Below are 19,424 nucleotides of genomic sequence, written 5' to 3'. Positions count from 1 at the left end.
GAATGTAAGGAACAATGGCAGAGAACATGTCTTACTGTATGTTGATTAAAAGAAGGCATAGTGCTGCATGATTAGAAAAGGGCTAATATGGCACCAATTCATAAAGGTGGAAGTAAGGAAACACCACTAAATCATAGGCCAGTATCACCAACCAGCACAATAGTGAAATTATGTAAAAGCATTGTAAGAGATTGATGGATCAAAATTTTTGGGGATGAACATTCTGGCTTCAGATATGGAATGTCATGCGTGTCAAATCTTTTAAGAGGGAGGGTTGGGTGGACATTGTTTAACATGACTTGGAGAAAGCTTTTGATAAATACCTTACAATCAGATTGTGTGGAAATTGGAGCATGTTGGAGGACTGAGAAGCAAACTACTCAGATGGATGAAAGATTTTTTTGAAGGAAAGATATACGAGGACAGTAGTAAAGGTTAAGATGTCAAGATGTTGAGAGTTCACATCTAATTATGCTAATTGGAAGTCAAGGATATATATTAAATTGGAATTGTGCATGAATTTGAGGCTAGGTATGATAAAAAAAAAAATTAGAGAATAGGAGATGGGACCCAGCAAGCGTTGCTCCTTTCCTGTATACTACAATTAGGTAAATACACACACGTGCACACTATGAAATTGTAATGAGTAACATTACATAACTTTAGTATTGTTCTTTTACTCATAACACCTAATATATTTCTCAGGCTGCTAAGGATCAGATAGTGGAGCTCAAAGGTGCCACACACAAGGATAATGGAAATAGTGCTGATTATTCTTCCAGATTAGAATATGCAAGAGAGATCAAAGATAGAGGTAAGATATTTCATTGGATATTTACTGTTTTTCTCATTTTGTCACCTTTCTCCCACCGAAGCCACCAGACTTTAAATTTTCCACTACCCTTACCACAAGGTAATGGAACCCAGAAGGGTTAGTGTCTAATATCTACAGTAAACCCAATTTCTCTCACATTATCACAAATCAAAATTTCCTAAATATTTTTCAGGAAAAGACTGTCACTGGTGACTGCCATATATCTACTTTTAGTTACTGATGCTAAATGAATATGAGTGAATAATTTAACTTAATAGGACACATTATATCCAAAGCAGGGTTGCTTTATTTACATGGTGACCCTCCCTGCTTGTCCCCTCATGTGGAAAATAGAGAAGATGGGGGAGAAACCTTTGGGGCTGCATCAAAACATATCCAAACACAATCATTCTCCATTCCCCTCCCTTCTCCCATTCCTGCTCAACAGATATTCCCTTCTTGCTCAAAGCCCCTTTCAGCCCATCCATTCATTTCATTTTTGGTTGTCCCTTCAAGTTCACTCCATCCAACTCTGCTTTCCACACTATGCTAAAATTTCTTTAATCATTCTTTCTGTGTCCAAACCATCCCAGTACTCTTTCATCAGCCCTATCTGCCAGCTCCCTTTCTATTGCTCTCCTCATCTCCTCATTTCTTATTCTATCCAACCCTGTAACCTCAGACACTTTATTTAAAACAGTCCCTAAAACATTGGCTACATGCTGCTTTGCAATTAATACTGCATGATAACATGCAGTCCATACCATAGTATGGGGTTACTTCTGAATCCAAGAAAAAATACACCAGCAGCATACTACTCAAATGCATACAACAACTTACCAATTGCACCTTGTAACACTTCCATGAAAAACACATTCACTTTTGATTACAAAAAAATCACTCCAAACAGAGCCCTCTTAAAGGGGGGGGGGGGGCATATGCCCAGGGGAGGCACTTTTAGTAGGGCGGCAATTCTAGCCTGGACATGCCACCCACAACGCTGACAAAATGATAATGAAAAAAAAGGCCAAAGAAGCCCTGAATAATTTACCAAAATTGACGAATTTTCCATTAGAATCAACAAAATATTCAATATTTTCCTATATCCTTTCTGCAATAAGAAGATTAAATACAATTTTTAAAATCTGTTTAATTATTTCGCAAGCCAATAGCACAAAAAAATAATTATGTCTGACTCATTGTTTTCATTGAGAAATATAGTGAAGGAATTGCTAACCTTTGTGTTGCTCCAGATTGAACTTGCAGGAAAACCATGGCTCCCAGGTAACTGGCAACAGTTACCAGATTACCCCATAAATTACACAAGGAAATATATGTTGTGTTGTTGTCATGGTATGGCTAGGTTGGGTAGTGTAGGCTTAGGTATTTACCTAATTGTAGTCCTCATTATACGGTACATATGCATTCCTGAAAACCTTACCGCAAATTGAAATTATCGTATACCAAACCCAAGTTTTGACTAATGGCAGACGTACCTTCTCCCTGCTCTTTCCTCTTCAAAATATCTAATTTTACCTCCAAAACACAAGCGGATACCACATCTGTAAATTTTTCTTGCCGAAAATAGAATCGAGGGTAGTAATTACCAAATACCATAATTGTGAATTTACCAGATAAAGAATTACTACATGTATAAGGAGGACTCACTATGTACAGGAAAGGAGCAACACTTGTTGGGTCCCATCTCCTATTCTCTAAGTTTCTAACATACCAAGACTCAAATTCATGCACAGTTCAAACTTAATCTATATCCTTGATTTCCAAATATCATATTTAGAGTGAAGGAAGCAAATATATGTCTTGGGGGAACAAAAATTGTCATGAGAAACAGGTATCTGGGGAGAAGATTCTCTGAAAGGAGGATTGTGCCTATGACATTGTATGGGGCAGAAACAGGAAGACAAATGTAGAGAGATCGAAAAGAGAAGTTTAAATGAGTTTTAGAAATATGGTGGGTGTTATGAGTATGGATAGGAGAGAAATGAGAAGGTAAGGAGGAGAGTGGTCATGGTAAGGGAGCTGGTAGATAGTGTTGATTTAAGAATACTGGAATGGTTTGGGCACATGGAAAGAGTGAGTCATAAATAATAGCACAAAGATTGTAGAAGGGAGAGGTGGATGGGGAGAATTTGAAATAGAAATAAAGACTAGGATGGATAGATGAGGTGACAGGAACCTAAAGTAAAAGGGGAATGTCTGTTAAGCAGGGAAGGTAGAAGGTAAAATATAGTTGTGAGTGGAGAATGTCTGTGAATGGATGATAAATTGATGTGGCCCAAAGTATTTCTTCACGTCCTCTCTATTTAAACTGAAAGGACAAGGAGGGAGGGATGCCTTTTAAATGAAGCAGTGGGGATAAACTAGGCTGTTAGGTCCTGCTATGGATGTGCTATGTCTTGCTGCATTGCTTCTGACCCAGGCAGGGGGCAGGGATCCTTCATCTACAAGGAGCTAAAATAAAAGGGAAATGGGTGATGGATGCAGGATGGGTAGGGGGTGGGTGTATTCCTTGGCTGGCTATCTTCCTTACAAGGGGTAAACAACCCATATGTAGAGTATTATTGTTATTGTGTAGCTCCTGGGACCCCTGGTCAGACTCTTAGGTCTGAACACCTTCCCTTATTCCTGTTAAAATTGGGAAGTTATTGGAATGGTCCACGTGTGGAGCTACTGCTATGTAGATACTATTCAGATCAACCACATCAACTCTCTCCAGAGAAGGGGGGTCCAGTAGCATCTGGCTGCTTGGGAGAGGAGCAATTGCAGAGCTCACAGTTCAGATATTTGGAAGCTATTTTGTTGAGAAACTACTTCTTCTTCTTTTTTCCTTCAGGCATCCCACAGATCAATGCTTTACAGCATTTTTTTATGAATCTTGGAAAATCTGCAAATCCATTTAATTTCCTATTTTCATTGAATTCATTTAATAGGATGTATGTAGTATTTATATTAATGTGAGTCTTTTAAAATAAAATTTGCAGTTCGTGCACTGCTCTCAGCCAAGGACAAATCTATGATGGAACGTGAAGAACTTGAACAGAGAGTTGGAGAACTGGAGAATATTCTGGAAGAAACAGTCAAAGAAAGAGACATGGAAGTAGATGCCCTAAAATCAGAAGTAACTGACTTAAAACAACAGGTAATTATTGTGTCATTGATAACTGTTAAGTTTGCTATTATGATATTTGGTTTGGTTTATATAGTATTTTACCTTATTGCACTTACCTAGTCATACTACAGTAATGCTATATCAGAACTGCCATTATCTGAACACCCATTGGGCTAATTAGTTTGGATGTGGAGGGATTATTGTACTTGGGCCAGAGGTCATTTGACACTGCCTTCCTGGTTGTCCCACTTTGCCCCTTAGAAAACATTTCCCTAACCATTGATGACACAAATATATAAACACCATGTGCCCCATTTAATTTGGATATTTGGGGAAGGATTACTGCATATTCACTTAGTTGTATTTTGTGGGAAGGGGAGCTACACTCGTGGTGTCCTGCCTTTGTATCTCACAGTGTCTAGTTTGCTCATAAATTTGTGAATGGTTTTTGCACACACTATTGTTTCATCCAGTTTGTTCCAGGTGTCCACCACTCTGTGTGAAAAACTGCTCTTCAGATCTCTTCTATAACTATCCTTTTTGAGTGTCTTTCCATTTCCTTTTGTGTTTCTCTTGTCCCAGTTTAACAAGTCCTCTCTATCAAATATTTCTGTGCCCTTCATGATTCTATAGATGGTCAGTAGGTTGCCTCTCTCTCTTCTTTGCTCTAAAGCCAGTAACTCCAGTTTAGCCAGTCTCTCTTCATATGACATGTTTAAAAGTGCTGGAGCTATTTTTGTGGTTGCTCTCTGGATTCCTTCAATTTTCTTTATATTCTTTTTGGTACTGGGTGACCACAATGTCGCCGCATATTCATATTCAGTATGACTAATATTTTTTTTAGTAATTTCTTCATCCAAAAAGGTAAAAACTGCTTTTATTGATCTTAGGAAGTTATAGGATTCTCCAACAATTTTGTTTATTTGTTTAGCAGAGGACAAGTCGTTTGAGATAATTACTCCCAGATCTTTTTCAGATCCCACTTTCTTTACCTCCTTAGTTCCAATTATATATTGTCCTGATGTTATATTTTTACTTTTTCTGAACTCCATTATGCTACACTTCTTAATGTTGAAGTCCACTTCCCATTTCTGATTCCACTTCCAAACCTTATTCAGGTCTTCCTGTAGAGATTTGCAATCCGTTTCAGTTTTTATTTTGTTCAACAATTTAGTGTCATCTGCAAAGAAGCTCATATAACATTCCATGTCATTCACATAAATAGCAAACATTATTGGAGCCAATACAGATCCTTGCGGAACTCCACTAATCACCTTCCAACCTGAATATTTTTCTCTGAATACTACTCTCTACCATTCAGGAATCCTCCATCCAGTTTAGCAGGTTGCCTTGTATCCCTCCTATATTTTCCAATTTTTAAAATAATTTTTTGTGTGGTACCTTGTTGAAAGCTTTTTGTAAGTCCAAGAAAGCACAATCAGCCCATCCATCCCTTTCTTTCTTCTTGAGTAAAAACAGATTTAATTTGTGGTACATGATCTTCCTTGTCTGAACCTAAATTGTCTTGGGTTTATCATATTGTTTTCTTCCAGGTGTTTTACCCATCTATTCTTGACCATTTTCTCACAATTTTTGGCTGTAGTGCTTGTTAGTGAGACCAGTCTACAGTTATTTTTATTTTTATTATGTTATATATTTTTTCCATTAGTTCTTTGCATTCTTTTAGAATCAAGTTTGCAATTCCGTCAGGGCCATCCAATTTCCTAACATCAAAGTTTGTTAAATGTTCCATTATTTCATTTTGTATTTACCTAGTTGTATTTTACGGGATGAGAGCTATGCTCGTAGTGACCCGTTTTAGTATCTCTCCACATCCAGTTTATTCTTAAAATCGTGTGTATTTCTGGCGTTCACTGTTTCTTCATTCAATTTGTTTCAGACATCCATCATTCTCTGTGGGAGGCTTTTTTTTTTTTCTCTCTCCAGGTCTCTTCTGTAACTGTCTTTAGTTTCTTTTCATGTCCTCTTGTTTCTCTTCTGTCCCACTTTAATAAGTCATCTCTACTGAGAATTTCCATCCCTTTCATAATTCTGAAAATGGTCAACAAATCACCTCTTTCTCTTCTCTGTTCCAGTGTTGACAGATGTAATTTCTCCAATCTTTGTTCGTATGTCAGATTTGACAGTGTAGGTGCCATTTTTGTCGCTGCTCTTTGGATTCTTTCTAATTTTCTTATGTTCTTTTTTGTGATAGGTGCCCACAGTGTTGCAACATATTCTAGTTTAGGTCTTATCAGTGTAACAACTATTTTTTTTACCATCTCATCTATGTAGTCGAAGGCCACTTTCATTGATCGCAATAAGTTATGTCTCTCCGAATAATTTATTGTCATGTTTATCAGGTGTCAGGTCACTTGAGATGATTACTCCTAGGTCCCTTTCTGAATCGACTTTTTTGACTTCTTTGTTTCCAATTTTATACTGTCCCGACACTCTATCGGGATAGTGTTATTATTATTTCGCTCATGGGAGGAGATTGCACCTCACTTCCTTCATCCCAATACTGTACCTTCTCTCTGATGAAAAGTGACTTGAAGTGATTATTCATGACTTTGGCCATTTCTAGATATTCTGAGCATTATGTATTTCCTTGGCGTAGTTTCACCATTTCCTGTTTATTTTTAAGTTTACCATTCACATATCTATAGAATAGTTTGGGTTGCTCTTTGCATTTTTCTTTAATGTCTTTTTCATAGTTCCTTTTTTCCTCTCTTTGCACTTTTACATGCTCATTTCTATAGTTTATATTTGCCATTTTCTAGGTTTTTTATCTTTTCTCCATCTTTTCCAAGCTTTGTCTCTTCAATCTTTTGCCTCACTGCATCTTCTATTGAACCAGCATTTAATGTACACTTGTTTCTGTCTTGGTATGTGCCTATTCACTCCTTCATTATAGTTATCCATCAAGATCTCCCATTTCTCATCCACTTTTGTCTCCTCCATGTAGAATTTTTCCTAATTTGCATTTTGAAAGAATTTCTTTAGTTTTCCAAAGTCCATTTTGTTGTACATCAATCTTCCTTTCCCATACTTTTCATTTCTCTCCATATATATTTCTTCTTTTAGTACATACATACATATACCAAGGCTTTTCCCCCCTTTACAATGGAGGTAGCCAAAAAGGAAAAGGCATAAAGTCATTCCCACCCATTCAATCTCTGAATACACTCCACACCCCTCCACCCTCCCTCTTATCTTAGCACCTCCTGGATGACAGGTCATCCCTGCACCTTGTCCACTGCCCTGGGTCAGAAGCAGTGTCGCAAGACACAGCACATCCACAGCAAGGCCGCTTCATTAAATCGGCGACCCCCCCTCTCTGTCCCTCCATGAATAAAAGGAGAAGACGGGGAGAAATCCCTTCGGGCTGCATCAAATTTTGCTCACACATACTACCTCACCCCCCATCCCCCCGCCCATTCCACCTCATGCATCACAACATCATCCATATACAACCATTCTCCATTCACCCCTGTCTTCTGTCCTCTCCCGTCCTTCCTCAACAGACATTCCCCTCTTCCCCAAAGCCCCCTTCACCCCATCCATCCATCTCATCCTAGGACGTCCCCTCATGTTCACTCCCTTCACATCTGCCTTCCATACCTCTTTTACTAGTCTTTCTTCACTCATTCTTTCCATGTGTCCAAACCATCCTAATACTCTTTCATCAACCCTATCTCCCAACTCCCTTTCCACCCCCGTTCTTCTCCTCACCTCCTCGTTTCTCACTCTATCTAGCCTAGTAACCCCCATCATACTTCTCAGTCACCTCATCTCAAACACATTCAAACTCTCTCTTCCTCTCTTATGTTCCATGTTTCTGCCCCATGCAGTGCTGTTGGCACAATCACTCCTTCATACAGTCTTCTCTTAGCATCCATTCCCAAATGTCTATTCTTCATTACACTCTTCAACCCACCAAGGCATTTACTCGCTTCTCACAATCTACATTCTACCTCCACCTTCACTCCACCTTTTCCTGCCACATTTGCACCCAAGTATCTAAAACTATCCACTTCCTCCAGTCGCTCTCCCTTAATGATCACTTCTAGTCTACTGCCACTTTCACCCTTTGTACATCTCATCACCTTACTTTTACCTACATTTATCTTTAGCTTTCTTCTATCACATACTCTCCCAAACTCTGTCACCAACTTCCTCAGTCTCGCCTCCAATCCTGCCACAAGCGCAGTGTCATCCGCAAACAACAGCTGGCTCACCTCCCACTTTTCTCCATTTTCTTTAACCATCTCCAATCCCTGACCCACTACCCTTAGTGTCTATAAGTATATGGTCACTCTTTCTAGGTGGTGTCTTGTATTCAATTTTATCCACAATTTCAGGTTCTGTTGTAAATATTTAATCCAGTCTCGACAGTTCCTCATTACTTTCATATCTTTGCTTAAAGTCCCTTTTACTCCATCCATCTATCTCAATTTTGTTTGTCCCCTCAAGTTCACTCCATTCACCACTGCTTTCCAAACTTTTTGCTAGTCTGTCTTTGCTCATTCTTACCATGTACCCAAACCATCCCATGGTGACATAACACACCTCTGGTGCCGCCCCATCTTCACCTCAAATCACTCACCATTCCCAACCCAAACACAAGCTCTACTGCTCATGTAAAAAATTTTGGCTGCTGTTAACAGCCTTCCCCATATCTCAGATATGTGCAATATCTCTGATAATACTTTCCTGCCTACCCTGTCATAATCCTTCTCTAACTCCATAAAAGCCCCAAAAAACATCCTAATCTTTTTCCAAAAACTTCTCGCAAGCCTGCCTTACCACAAAATTTTGATCCATGTACCCTCTATCTTTCCAAACCCACCTTTGTTCTTCACCTATTATTCCTTCTATTCCTCTCTGAATCCTCTCAATTGATGCCCTCCCATTTATCTTTGCAACTGCACTCAACAAACTAATCTCTCTAAAATTTCTTCATTTCCATTGTAAAGGAAAACTATACAAGCACTATTTCTTATATGGTACTGCAATATTGTTGATTAGTGATTTTATTTCATATAGGAAAACGACATTATTCTAAGGACATAATCTTCTCCCATTGGTTTCATGGTCTTAACTATATTTGTTTTGATAATGCAGCTAGAGGTGGCAGATCGACAAGTGAGGTCACATAGACAGTTTCTTGACGACCAAGCAGGAGAGCGAGAACAAGAAAGAGAAGAACTTGTTAGAAATAATGAAAAACTTACTCTCCTAATCAGGGAGAAGGAAAGTCAAATTGCAATGCAAGCAAATCTACAAAAAGAGGTAAGGAGGTGAAAAGAATGGTCATTAACTGTGATATGCCTAATGTTTGTTACTGAAAATCTATGAGTTGTTTTATTATTACTAATATCTGTTGACTTGAATGTGAATATGTCACAGACTAGCTTTTGAATTAGAAAGAACAACAAGCTATGCCAACAAGTTCGCAGACGATGCAAAAATTATAAGAGGAGGACAGTAGACTATTGCAAAAAGATCTAGACACTATTTTTGCATAGAGTTGATAATGGGAAACGAAGTTCAATACAAAAAAAAAGATGCAAAGTATTGGAAATGGGCATTAGTGGCAAAAGAATATCCCTAAACTATTCTTTGGGAAGTGAACCCATTATAAAAGCAAGTCTCGGAAACACACAAGTTGTTTGAGGAGAAAATGATGCACGGTAACTTCAGGTAGGGGAATCTTCTGGTAGTCAGGAACATGCAGGAGATTTGTTGATGTTTCGCAGTCAAGAAATAGCAGAGACGAGAGAGAGAGTGTGTGTAGAGTCATACTTAACTTTAGTCTAGATGTCCAAAATAATTCAGAAAAACGAAGGCTTTGCACTTTGCGTGGAGACATTTCACAGATTCGGTACTAGAAGATTGTGTAGTGCAGTCATAGAGGTCCAAAGGTCTTGTTTAGTTGAGTTATTGTAATCAACAAATATAGAAAAAATTCTATGTAGATCTTTTCTTGTCTTCTCTCTCTGTTCTCAGTTTTCTCTCTTATATCTCAGTTGTCTCTCTCTGCTTGGGTCTCCTCTCTAGTTCTCTCTGTAATTGCTCTCTGCTCAGCCATATGTAACCCAGGAATTGGTGATTATGTTTCCTGGATGTTAATACATACCTAAACTAGGTAGTTTCAGCTACTAACCAATGGTAAAGAAAAACATGTTTTCACACCAAATTATGTAATATTTTCTAAGCTTGGCATCATAAGACAGAATGTATTTGAAATGCACCCCAACAGTCAGGTATTACTCAATGGTTTACCGTACTTTATAACGTACATGTTATGAAATAGAAAATTTCTTTCCACAAGTGACAATATCAACATTAATGATAATATACATCATATTCACATGAAGCATGCCTTAAAAATACAAACAGGAGATTTTATTCATTCAAGGGCATAGCACAGCATAACCATAGGATTCTATTCACACTAAGGATGTGACACCCTCTCCCTTTTAAGTTGATTCTTAGTAGGGAATCAGCAAGGCATTAACTGATTCTTTTACATGATGTATGTGGAGAGTATAGGATTGTAAAAGGAAACTCCATCTGGTGAGTCTTTATTTAGATTTGGAAATGGAGAGTTGGTTTAGGAAAACTAAAGGGTTGTGGTCAGTATGTAAACAAATGGGTAAAGATGGATGTAAATATGGTTCAAAATGCTGCAATGCTGCCAAAACTGCCAAATATCCTTTTTTGATTGTATCATAGTTATGTTGGCTGGGGTTTAATTTCTTATTGAAATAAGCTGTAGCACTGTAGCATGCAATATTCCAATTGTCTTCTGCATTAGCGTTGATCCTAAAGCAACATCACTTGTATCTGTGAGCAAGTGGAAGATTTTTGAAGGATCTGAGCTTTCCAGGACAGAGTCATTCATAAGAATTAGTTTTAATTTTTCTAAAGCTTGCTGACAATGTTTTGTCCAAACAAACTTCCACTCTTTTATCAACAAATCTGTCAATGGTTCTGCAATATCAGAGAAACTTGGACAGAATTATCTGTAGTAACGTACCATTCTTGTCTCCAGTTTGTGGGTGTAGGAGGTCTCTGTTAGCTTGAACTTTAACTGCCAAGGGGGATATTTCCAAATTGCCTACTTTGAAACCTAAGTAGGATATTTGGGCATGTCCAAAATGACTTTTTTTTTAAATTGATGGTTAGATTAACCTTGTTGGCTCTCTCAAAGAACTCATGCAACAGATTCTGATGTTGTTCCCAAGTATCACTAAATATCACATCACCTAAATATGATTTAACTCCTCTCCTGCCTGAAGTAATTGTATTAACGATTCTTTGGGAGGTAACCGGAGCATCCTTAATCCGCAGGGAAGAACCTTAAACTGGTGTTACAAAGGCTGTTTTGTCTTGAGTATCAGGGTGCATGACGAGTGACAGTTTGGGCAGGATAGTTATACTCTGTTAAAATTAATTATTATTTACAATAGTAAAATAGACACAAGTAACATAAAAAGACATGGAATTAGAAAACAAAATAGCAATATACATCAAGCATCAACATCTAAATAGGTGATACATGAATTATGAATGAGTACTCAATCAGGTGCCTGAGAAGTATGATAGGGGTTACTAGGCTGGATAGAGTGAGAAACGAGGAGGTGAGGAGGAGAACAGGGTTGGAAAGAGAGTTGGGAGATAGGGTTTATGTATTGGGATGATTTGGACACATGGAAAGAATGAGTGAAGAAAGATTAGTAAAAGAGGTGTGGAAGGCAGATGTAGAAGTACATGAAGGAGCAACCAAGGATGAGATGGATGGATGGGGTAAAAGGGGCATTGGGAAAGAGGGGAATGTCTGTTGAGAAAGGATGGGAGAGGGCAGAAGATAGGGGTGAATAGAGAAGGGTTGTGTATAGATGATGCTGTGATGCATGAGGGGGAGTGGGAGGGGATTGGGGGGTGAGGGAGTATGTTTACCAAGTTGTATTATACGGGAAGGGAGCTATGCTCGTGGTGACCCGTCTTTGTATCTCACAGCATCAAGTTTTTTCTTAAAATCTTCAATAGGGTTTGCACACACTGTTTCTTTATCTAATTTGTTCCAAGTATCTATCACTCTGTGTGGGAAGCTTTTTTTTTTTTTTTTTTTTTTTTTTTTTTTTTTTTTTTTTTTTTTTATTTATTTTTTTTTTTTTTTTTTTTTTTTTTTTTTTTTTTTTTTTTCTTTTTTTCTTCCAGATCTCTTCTGTAATTATCTTTTTTTAGTTTCTTATCATGTCCTCTTGTTTTTCCATTGTCACATTTCAATAAGTCATTCTTATCTAAGATTTCCATTCCCTTCGTAATTCTATACAGACGCTCCTCAACTTACGTTTTAGTTACGTACCGAATAGCTGAACGTAAGTTGAAAATGAACGCAAGTTGTTACTGTACTATATATCCATAAATTCTATTACCGTATCTTATAAAACATGCCTAAATCATTAATTATACACATAACATTGTAAAATAATAACATTAATTTCAAATAAATTCAAGCAACATAGATTGAGATGGTGGAGGAGGAGGAGGAGGCAAGGCATGTTCAGTTTGTCGTTTGTGAAATGTAAACAATGGATGCAGCGTCATGTGCAAGTATCGTTTGAACTACGGAGAGCGCGCTAAACTAAAAAATTCACTCAAATTTTTTTTTTTTACGATTTTTTTTTAGTCAGTTCAAACGTAAAATCGAAAAAACGTAAAACGAATGAACATAAGTAGAGGAGCATCTGTAGATAGTTAGTAAATCTCCTCTTTCCCTTCTTTGTTCCAGTGTTGGTAATTCTAATTTGGACAGTCTTTGTTCATATGTCATTTTGGAAAGAGTTGGTGCCAGTTTTGTTGTTGCTCTTTGTATTCTTTCTAACTTCTTTATGTTCTTTTTGGTACTGGGTGTCCATAGTGTCGCTGTGTACTCGAGTTTTGGTCTTATTAGTTTAGTTAAAAAAAAAAATTATAATTTCCTCGTCCAAATAGGCAAATGCCACTTTTATTGACCTCAATAAATTATAGGTTTCTCTGACTATTTTATAAATATGCTTATCTGGTTTCATGTCATTGCTGATCATCACTCCAAGGTATTTTTCTGAGTTTACTTTTTTGACGTCTTCTTCACCAATTTTATAATCTCTCAATATTCAGTTTTTACTTTTTTCAAATTCCATTATACTACATTTCTTGATATTGAATTTCACTTCCCACTTTTGAGTCCATTTCCAGATCTTGTCCGAGTCTTATTGTAATGAGTTGCAATCCTCTGTTCTTACTTTCTTTACTATTTTTGCATCGTCTCAAAGAAATTCATATAACACTCTACTCCTTCATCCATGTCATTTATGTATATGGTTTTGGTCTTATTCATGTGGGAAACTGTATGCTTAAATTTTCTAGGTGTAAGTCCTCAGATAATTCTTCATATAGGTACATACATATAAATGGCTTTTTCCCCCTTAAATGGGAGGTAGCCAAAAAACAAAGGCACAAAATCTACTCACACCCATTCTATCCCCACATAATCCACTCGTATTCATCCCCCTCCCTCTTATCTTGGCTCCTGGATGATGGGTCATCCCTGCATCTTGCCCACTGCAGATGTAATTTTATGCCTGTAACTTCATATATTGTTTTTGACAAATGGTAATTATAAGGTCACCTACAAACCAATGGCATTGAAAAATTCCAACGAGATTCATTCACTCATTTTATGACACTCTATGCAGTTGGTAACATCAAATGAATATGATAATGTTTTTGTGTTGTCTGGTCAGACATTACTTACATGCTCCACTGAAAGTTGAAGTGATAGTATTCATATATGCGTACATACTATGTCCTGTAGTGTTAGAAGGTATTTTGTTTTGTTTCTGTTAAGTATAGTTAAGGCTTGTAAGTTTAAATTAGTTCATAATTCTTATATAATCCTATTCTTTCAAACATAATTTTGATTCCTCATACTAAAACCAATAACTGTGATGATTTATCTTCCATTAAGCTGCCATTGATTGTTTGTAGGTTGACATTTTAGAGAGAGACTTATGGGAAAAAACACAGCAGTTGGAGGAAGCATTGGCAAGTAAAATTGAAATTGAAGGAGAACACAAGGCTGCAGTGGATAAGGTAATGTTTGTGGTAGTAAAAGCATGACTTCATCGCACCTTATGACTTTTGTCTTTTATACTTTTAGTGTGCCATTTTAGAGTGGCATTTTAGAGATTCTATTTCACTAATCACTTGATCTAGAAAAGTTATGTATAATTTGTGTTTAATATCCTCTAAGTTTTGGCTCTGATCAGTTATGAATTCATACAAATAAACCAGTGTACTAGTATTCTTGACCATCATGAAAACAAAATTTTGTGTGAAAATTATGAATTATCGGTTGGTTAAAAACCTTAGAGGAAATTAACATTCGGGAAGACAATCAGTTTGGTTCTAGAATTGAAAGGTTATACATGTATCAAACCTGTTAAGCATTTACTCAGTAGTTGATGTGCTGCAAGAGAGATGGATTGTGTGTACTTAGATGTAGAGAAAGGCTTTGACAGGGTGTTTCCTGTTTAATGTTGTGGATGTTGAGGCATATGAGAGGACTTGGATGTAAACTATTTGATTGGGGGGATCTCATGAAGGACAAGTACATGAGAACAGTAGTAAAGGATAATATGTCAAGATAGAGGGTAGTGATTAAGTGCACCCCACAAGGTCAGTATTGACACCCATAATATTGTTCATCTTTAAAAATGAAATTATGTAATTTATGACAAGCCAAACTAACATGTTTGCATATGATGCAAAAATCATGGAAATAATAAAAGAGGAGCAAGATTACAAGTTTATCCAAAAACATCTTGGCTGGAGCCAAGTGTGGAAAGTTAACATACATACATATATCAAGGGCTTCTTCCCCTGTACAAGAGAGCTAAAGTCAAAAGGCATAATTCCACTCCCACTCATTTCCTCCCTACCCATTCCAACCCCATTCACCACCCTTCCCTCCCTCTCATCTTTGCTCCTCTTAGATGATGGGTCATCCCTGCACCTTGCCTATCACCCTGGGTCAAAGGCAATGCAGCAAGACACAGCACATCCACAGCAAGGCTGTTTCATTTAATTGGTAACCCCCTCTCCATCCCCTTATGCAGTAACATTGAGGATGGGGTGAAATACCTTTGGGCTGCATCAAAACATCATTCACTCATAACACTCCCTAAACCACCCATTCCCTTCCATGCATCATAGTATTGTCCATACACAACCATTTTCCACTCACCCCTATCTTATGCTTTCTCCCTTCCTCAACAGACATCCCCCTCTTGCTCAATGCCCCTTTTACCCCATCCATTCATCTCATCCTTGGTTGTTCCCTCATGTTCACTCCATCCACTTCTGCCTTCCACACTTCTTTTACTAATCTTTCTTTACTCATTCTTTCCATGTGTCCAAACTATCCCAATACTCTTTCACCAATCCAATCACCCATCTCCTTTTCCATTCCCCACTCTTCTCCTCACCTTCTTTCTGACTCTATCTTGTAACCCCTACCATACTTCTCAGACATTTCATCCCAAAGACATTAAACTTTTCCTTTCTCATGTTCCATGTCTCTGCCCCATACAGTGCTGCCAGCACAAACACCCCTTCATACACTCTCTTCCTAGCATCCATTCCCAAATGTCAATTCTCATTATACTTTTTAGTCCCTAAAGCCACTTGCTTCTCTCAATCTATAATCTACCTCCACCTCCACTCCTCCCTTTCCTACCACATACAACCCCAAGTATCTAAACTATCTACTTCCTCCAGCCTTTCTTCTTTATAAGAAAAGAAAAAATAAATAAATAGATAAATAGGTAATGGGGTGGAGGAAAAAGAATTGGAAATGGATAAAAAAAAAAAAAAAAAAATCATCAAATTACATAGGAGAGACAGTTGTAAAAGAAAAGGATCCAGGAATATTTGTCATGGATTGTCAAAAAAAAAAAAAAAATTATATAGCTTTGGTAAGTGATTGTGAGTTCCTTGTAACCTTTCAAAACACATGACGTCCTTATGTCTGTAGGTGAAATAATTTATTGTAATTGCATGGTTTTTATGTGTTGGTTTTGTTCATTGTGGGATTTGTTTTTGTGTTTCTCTTGGTTTGTGTTATTTTAGTATGTGTTGGCTTTGGGTGACTGCATGTGATATTTCCTTGGGGTGAGATGAGTGGTTGGGGTTTGAGTTGGGTTGCACATTTTGATTTAGTCCAAGGTAAATGTGATACTAAATTATTATATATATATATATATTGGTTAATTATTTGAGTGCATGATGGTAGATGTGATAATGTAGCTTGTATTTAAAAGATGTATTATCTTTGATATTTATATAGAATGGGTTTGAAAAAATATCTCGTAAGTATATTGTGTCAGAATGCACTGGGAGATGTTTTGTTATTAAGTTATTGAGTTCTATATATCTGAGGTTTGATATGTTGACATTGTGTTTGGTATTCTATATTTGTTATTTGTAGTATGTGTTTGTATTAGCTGTTGGTTGATATATATAGGTATTTTTGATAGATCTATGTGGATTGGAGAATTTGATGTATATTATTTACTTTACATGTTGAATGTTATGTTGATTTGAAGAATTAGTGATCACTTTATGTCTTGCTATGTGGGGTCTGTTTAATGCATTGTTTCTTTTATATACAGTATACACTTATTGGTTTGTGACATACTATTTATATTGAATGTGTTTACATGTATAAAGATTTTGGGAAAACAGGGTACTTTACGTGATGATAGCTGAAGAGTAATGTTGCTTGGGTAGCCTGGATAGCACTGTGGGTAGTTAGAGACTGATGGTAGACTGAAGGTGTTGATTCATAGCTGATGTTGTTGATCATGAATATTGCTGGGATTGCAATTTTTGGTTGACACTTCGTGTATCTTGGGTGGAGGTAGGAGGTGATGCGTGTGGTGGGTAGGGTTGAATGATGCTGAAGTGCTTAGGTGATCAAGCGAAGAGCTCAGCCAATGTGAAGTTCCTGGTCATGGGTGGAAGGGGGATGGAGAGTAACAGGTAGAGTGTTGAGGTGGTTAAGTGGGTCTGAGCTTAACCGTCACGAAGTTCCTGTACTCGCTGGTCATGCAGGCATTGGAGGTGGGTGGAGGTCAGGCTCTCATCTGGCTCCTGAATTATAAAAAGGGAAATTAGTGGAAATAATATAGTTGATACAATGATTTGGAATGTTAGTTGGGGACAGCATATGTGGAGATGCCTCTAGACAAGTCTCATCAGCCTAGGGTCCTTTGTGTCTTAACTGAAGTTGTTGGGGGTACTGGTGTTGGCTTTCAAGTCAGTCCACTGGATCTCTACAGGTGATTGGAGTCATCTGGTTTCTGTTTGAGGGGTAGAGAGGTCAGTGGTATGACTAACCTAGTGGGTCGTGCGCTGGGTTTGGGGTTTTGCATTGCTTGTCAGATGCCTCGGGGAGGATGGTTGGTGGAGGGAGGTGGTGTATAGATGCTCGCTCACTGGGAGGTGCGTGTAGCTGATTGGAATCTTGTGGAGGTGTTCATAGTTGAATGGAATCTTGTGGTTTGATTTAAGTTCAATCACCTGGGAGATGCACATAGCTGTATGGAATGTTGTGGTTTGATGTCCTAGTGCTGGGCTTGCTTGGTACTGGGCTTTGATATGAAAAACTAGGGCTTCTTGTGGTTTGATTGGAGTATTGATGCAGTGATGTGTTGAGTTGACAGACATTTTCTACTCTGCAGACAGCTGTCTTCCAATTGGTAGCAAACTACCACCTGGTGGTTTAAAATTGAATGCTTTATGATTTCACCACCAATATTAAGATGGTTACAACCGCAGGTCACACCTGTGGTGATCAGCAGATGTTCCTAGAAGTCCAAATGTCATCTCGAAGGGAGTGGTTGGTGGAAGGGTGGTGTATAGATGTCTTGCTTGGAAGCATACAGATGATGTGCTGGGCTTGCTTGAAGTCAATGCTTATTGAGAGGTGAACAGAGCTGAATGGAACCTTGTGGTTAGTTACTTTGATTTTGGGGGCTTTGAAGATTTGGTTGGTGTGGGAATACTGGCGGGTCCAAGGGTGTAGTCAGTGGACAGCAGAACTGGTAGGCGTGGCTGGTAGGTGACCTGGTTGGTGTGGCTTGAGTGGCTGAGGACAAAGATTTTAGTCAAGGGCGTGGAAAGGCACTGCATCCACCAATTATGTAATGGGGGTTTTACATAAGAGGGGGGCTTCATGCAGGCAAGAAATACCTTGATGGTGTTTTCCTTGTTTATTAAAAATAAGATCTGCCGGTACAGGTAGGGATGTCAGGTGAAATAAGATTTCCCACCTAGACAGGCCTTCTGCCTGGTACTTGACCTGTACAGACCTGTCAAGTTCTTGACCTGGACAACCCTATGATAGGAATGATTTACTAAAAAATGACAATGAAAAAACAAGAGGTCATGAAAAGAAACTCAAAAAGGATAACTGTAAAAGATATCAGAAAAAGAATAGCTTCCTGCACAGAGTGCTAGATATCTGGGATAACTTAGATAAAGAAACAGTGTGTGCAGTACTATTCAAGATTTTAAGAAAAATCTTGATGCTGAAAGATGCAAAGACGGGTCACTCAGAGCATAGCTCCCTTCCCATGTAATATGACTAGGTAAAACTAGGTAAACATATCTGCAATACCTTCCATAGTACCTTCCTGTTTACTCTGTCATAAGCCTTCTCCAACTCCATAAAGACACAAAAAAAAATCCTCATCTTTGGCCAAAACCTTCTTGCAAATTTGCTTGACCATAATTTTTTTTTCCACATATCCTCTACCTTTCCTAAACCCACACTGCTCTTCATCAATTAGTTCCTCTGTTCCTCTACTAATCTTCTCAAAACCCTCCCTTAAACATTTCCAGCTACACTCAACAAACTGACCCCTCTGAAACTACTACATAAACATTTGTCCCCTTTTCCTTTGTAAAGCAGAATTATACAGGGACTTCTCCTGTCCTCTGTCACTCTCCCCTCCCATAGGCACACATTAAACAACCTCACTAGCCAGTCCACTAATTGTACCTCCCCTCTTCAGATACCCTATGAGGCACCCATCTAATCTAGGTGTCTCACCAAGTCTTGTAATTTTCAAAGCTCCTTATATGTCATCATTTCTTATATCTCTTCCGTCTTCCTCTCCCATCACCATCATTTTTCATAGTGCCTCCCATTGTCACAATCAATCCCTTATTATCCTCCACATTCAACAGCTCTCTAAAACACTCTACCCATCTTTCCCTTACTGCCTTTACTCCCATGAACATCTGTCCACTGCACCTTTTACCTTTTCCTCTCTGCCTGCCTTACCTCCTTCCTCCTAAAACATCTTTTTATTCTTTAAAAAAAAAAAAAAATCATCCTACCCCATTTTACATCTCTCCTTT

General features: G+C 38.1%; 1 protein-coding gene across 7 annotated transcripts in view; it reads left to right on the top strand.

Annotated features, from left to right (window-relative positions):
• The window catches only part of LOC143037054 (uncharacterized), a 262,443-nt gene that overhangs the window by 157,849 nt on the left and 85,170 nt on the right, over positions 1-19,424 (top strand). For 6 of the 7 annotated variants that reach the window (XM_076205173.1, XM_076205210.1, XM_076205194.1 and 3 more), the window contains 4 exons: positions 706-814; positions 3,817-3,974; positions 9,072-9,239; positions 13,986-14,090. In XM_076205173.1, coding sequence (XP_076061288.1) covers positions 706-814; positions 3,817-3,974; positions 9,072-9,239; positions 13,986-14,090 — 540 coding nt within the window. The remainder of the gene's footprint in view (positions 1-705; positions 815-3,816; positions 3,975-9,071; positions 9,240-13,985; positions 14,091-19,424) is intronic. The other variant, XM_076205187.1, reaches the window with a different exon arrangement.

This window comes from Oratosquilla oratoria, chromosome 2 (assembly GCF_046742065.1).
Source record: "Oratosquilla oratoria isolate Oo_2021 chromosome 2, ASM4674206v1, whole genome shotgun sequence".
Lineage (NCBI taxonomy): Eukaryota > Metazoa > Arthropoda > Malacostraca > Stomatopoda > Squillidae > Oratosquilla > Oratosquilla oratoria.
Note: the sequence above shows the minus strand (reverse complement) of the source record. Positions and strands in the feature narration are given on the sequence as shown.